The sequence below is a fragment of the Priapulus caudatus genome, unplaced genomic scaffold (assembly GCF_000485595.1).
Source record: "Priapulus caudatus unplaced genomic scaffold, Priapulus_caudatus-5.0.1 Scaffold541, whole genome shotgun sequence".
Taxonomy (NCBI): domain Eukaryota; kingdom Metazoa; phylum Priapulida; class Priapulimorpha; order Priapulimorphida; family Priapulidae; genus Priapulus; species Priapulus caudatus.
In genome coordinates, this window is record NW_014577602.1 from 17,057 (window position 1) to 21,364 (window position 4,308).

General features: G+C 44.0%; 1 protein-coding gene across 1 annotated transcript in view; it reads left to right on the plus strand.

Moving 5' to 3' along the window:
• The window catches only part of LOC106811445 (elongation factor 2-like), a 26,117-nt gene that overhangs the window by 15,596 nt on the left and 6,213 nt on the right, over positions 1-4,308 (plus strand). The window contains exons 9-10 of the mRNA XM_014815063.1: positions 2,143-2,281; positions 3,676-3,795. Coding sequence (XP_014670549.1) covers positions 2,143-2,281; positions 3,676-3,795 — 259 coding nt within the window. The remainder of the gene's footprint in view (positions 1-2,142; positions 2,282-3,675; positions 3,796-4,308) is intronic.

The window sequence follows — 4,308 nt, forward strand, 5'->3', positions numbered from 1 at the left end:
CGTCGACACATCCGATCGCGTACGCCGTTCAACCACTACGCGGGCGATGTGCCATCTCTCCTCAAGAATTATATTCAGCCCGGACGCTCCGACGGCCGGCCCGGCGCCAGGCGTTCTCAACACCGTCAGCGCGATCAATTATCTTTACATAATGATTATCAAAGCACGGTAATTCTTTCATCCTAAGATAGCAGCAGCCCATCACAGGTCTCAAATGTATATATATATATACAATATAATATATTTGTGACTTATAACAATTATGGTATAGATATGAGTATGTGCATTTTTATGCGGCACAGGCGAACCTTGAATAACTACGAGGTCAACTATGATCATAAGGCCAACCACTTAAAAAAATTGTTGGGTCCCCTTTTACCTACTCGGCCGTACTCAGGGTACCCGAGCTAGGTAGTAGGCGTGAAAAAGATCTTTTTTTATTGTTGTTTTGACAAGGATGTGGTATGGTAATAGTTGTATATTCTGTTCTTTGTGTCATGTTTTTGCGATAAAAAGAAATATTATATTGTTTCTGGTTTTAATCGTCCGAATTAAAAATGTGTCTGAGATAGCCGCGTTTGCGAGTCGTCGCGTAAAGGGAAACAAGCAATATATTTGATCTTAGGCCTAAACAGCTTCAAGTTAACCATGAGCCCTGGTAGTGTATAAAATCCCAAAGTTAAACATCTAGGACATACAGCCAAACACCGTGTAGCTGCACGTAGCTGTCTGCGTGCGTGCCGCGTGTCCGTACGCGCACGAACTTCACGCGACAGCTGCAGCGTTCCGCCATGTCGGGTCCCTCGTCACAGCAATCTCCATGCCTGTAAAGCCGCTGCGGCGGGTGACGGGCGTGGCAAGGCTGATGAGCTATCATCCTGCAGCAAGCGTGTTTGCCCAGTGGGCCCAGGCAGCCAAGGTGCGCAATCGACAGTACTTGAGAAGCGGCTTTGCCGCTCGTGTTGTCGCGCCGGTAGGGGGGCGCCGCCGCACCCGTCACAGCTTGCCCGTCAGATCAAGCTTATGTCGAAGGCAGCTTCGCAATCGAAGTCGTCCTTCTTCGAAGTCCATGATACAAGTCGAACCACAGCTGTAGCGAGGGAAGAATGGTGAGCAAACTACCGCGCGTGGCGACAGGAGCTATTAAAAACAAACCCGTCATCAAATTACAAAATAATCCATACACGGGCAGAGTTATTGTTTTCGTGAACGATATTAATAGTACACAGACATAGATGACTAAATGCTACTGAACCATGATATATGAGTCGGCAATCGAGTTCTCGGACAGGAAGCATGGCAAAGCGTAAATTCCTAAGGCCAGCAGCTAGTCAAAACCGATCTTAGTGAGAAGCCATTAGCTGCTGCTGGACACTTCCGACAGTAGCAGACGACTGTAGCACCGCAGAAACATCTCTACTATCACCGTGCCCACAGATTTATGGCGCGGGGAATGTATTGGCCAGACGATGGCAGCACTCCGACCTTCCTGGGTGGAGGTAACCTTGTCTACTATAGCCGACGATCCGAAGGTTGAAATTCGAACACAGCCATCAGACTCTAATCCTATAGATGTGTGTCAAACAGTGCCCAGTCAGGTATTGCTTAAAAAATGCAATGACTAAGACAAATGCTTGTTCAAAAGAGTTTCTATCAATGTGTGAACCAATCGTATTATTATAGGTAAAATACAAAATGATATTACTGTTTTGTTCTTTATTGTCAAAAATGTCAAAATAATATTGGTCCAGTAAAATTTAGTCCGGTCCAGTAAATTTTGCTGGCTTGGTGGACCGAAGGTCCAGTGTTTAGAAATTTCATTCGTGAAGACTGATATACATTGACCTGATGGTGTGCTTTCTAGGATGAAAAGAATTACCGCTTGAATCATTATGTAAATAATTATCGGCTGAATAATTCTGAGATGGCACATCACGTAATGTAACGGATCTCATTTGTCAATGCATCCATGGGTAAAAGAATGTAAGTAACGCAAGGAAGACGCATTACGCTGTATAGAACGATAGAAGGTGATGTCTACTCGTGCATGCAGGACTGCACTATTGTATAAACGATAGTAGGAAGTCTTATGTAAGAGAGCTGTGATTATTTACGTCACATGTTGCTCGTTCATCGTTGCAGGACGATCCTGATGATGGGTCGCTATGTGGAGTCGATTGAAGACGTGCCGTGCGGTAACATCTGTGGTCTTGTTGGCGTTGACCAGTACCTCGTGAAGACTGGCACGATCACGACGCTCGCCACCGCTCACAACATGAAGGTGCGTGCCACCCCCGCCTACTGCCGTGTGACAGTCCTGCCACGATTCTTGCTACGCCGGGCCATTGTAAAAATATTGTTTCTTTGCCCTCACCCGACAGATCCGCCAAAAAGGGGCCGACTCAAAAAAAATGTATTGATCTTTTCCATTCTTTTTTTTTACAAATTGTATCACTGTACATTATATAAATCTGTAGGCAATACATTATATCAAGAGTACATAATAGAGAAGAGTATGACACCGTTTTAACAGCGTTTTGCATAGTTTCCAACTTGCAAATATTCTATCAATATACGTGACTATATATTCAAACTTTACCCTGTTTTCGTCTCGGATTCTCCCTTAATCATATGACACCACCAATTTACCTTAAAATCGTATGTGTTCTTCAAAAAAATTCTTTGCATACGACACGGTTTCACACAGTTTTCCCAAATGAGCGCATGTGTTCGTCGCAAGTTTATTATGGGATTAGTGTTCTATTGTCTATGACGGAACGCTGGGTGCTGTTGGCGATTATTAGGCATCGAATTGTATTCAGCGTGTAGCGTTTCCAGCATGCTAAAAATAAATGTGTGCTCACGGCGAGCTAGCAGCTGATTTTAGCTGTGTTGCCATCGTGTTCCTGATGATAAGGAAGCGAAACAAGTGCTGTTACTGTGCTTATCTAATATCCCCAACAGCCCCCAGCATCCCGTTTACGACCTGGTTCTGCCGCCTCATATCAACATTGGCTGAAAAGATGCAAACGTTTGGGAAAACTATGTGAAACCGTGTCGTATTCAAAGAACTTTTTTGAAGAACACATACGATTTTCAGGTAAATTGGTGGTGTCATATGATTAAGAGAGAATCATGGACGAAAACAAGGTAAAGTTTGAATATTTTTATTCACATATTGATAGAATATTTACAAGTTAAAAACTATGCAAAATGCTGTTAAAACGGTGTCATACTCTTCTCTATTATGTACTCCTGATTATATGTACCAAGCAAAACAAACATTCAACATAAAAGGTATCTCCACACAGGCACACCCGAGCATGTAGACACCATGCTGAATTCGTAAAAAAAAGCCTACCTACCTACCCAAACTTTTCAGCCTGGGTCGGGTGAGGGCAAACAAATATTTTTTTAATTGTGGCTGTTGGATCGATAATACTACAAACTCACTCACCTCAACAACAAGCCCCCTCCGCATCCGCGGCATCCGCTTCCGGTCCAGACGGGAAGGGAGATAACTCTCATTAAAGTTGGCATGTATACAGATAGTACATAGTTAACAGTGGCCCCGTGATGCAAGGTTCGGGGCTGCACATTCCTGCTATTAGAGGCATTGGAGTTGTTTATTTGTTTACGGCACTTGTTTAACTCGTTTGTGTTTACGATGAGCAGGTGATGAAGTTCAGCGTGAGTCCCGTTGTGCGGGTCGCCGTTGAGGTGAAGAACCCCGGTGACCTTCCCAAGCTTGTCGAGGGCCTCAAGCGTCTTGCCAAGTCCGACCCCATGGTGCAGGTACGTGCGTGCGTGAGCAAGCGAGCTGGTGCTCATTGCTAAACAAAACTAGTATGAACATTGATCTTAACATTGAACTTTTTCCCATAGTCCGTTGAGAGAAACATGTTACGAGTTTCTCATACACAGTATATAGTGGTGTAGTTTAAGAGAAAAAAGTGTTAATGTTATGGCTAATGTTAAGACTATTTTTTCTGACAACGGGCCTCAGGAATTCAGCCCTGGGTTTGAAAACGGGGGTTGGTGATGTGGCAGGGTACCGTGCGACGAAGCCACATCGCTCTGTAACAGCGCAAGCTGGATTTTATGTAGGCCAGATTGCTGTCCGACTCTAGACAATTCAATATCAAAATTAAGAGTCAAAGTTAAAGTTCACAATTTGTATGCAGATATTTAGCCATATTCTCACAATCTAGCTTTTAGGTACACATTTCAGTTACCACAATTTTTTAGCTCATCTGACATAGTCAGATGCAGCTTGTAGAATCGCTTGATCGTCCGTGCGTCCGTCCG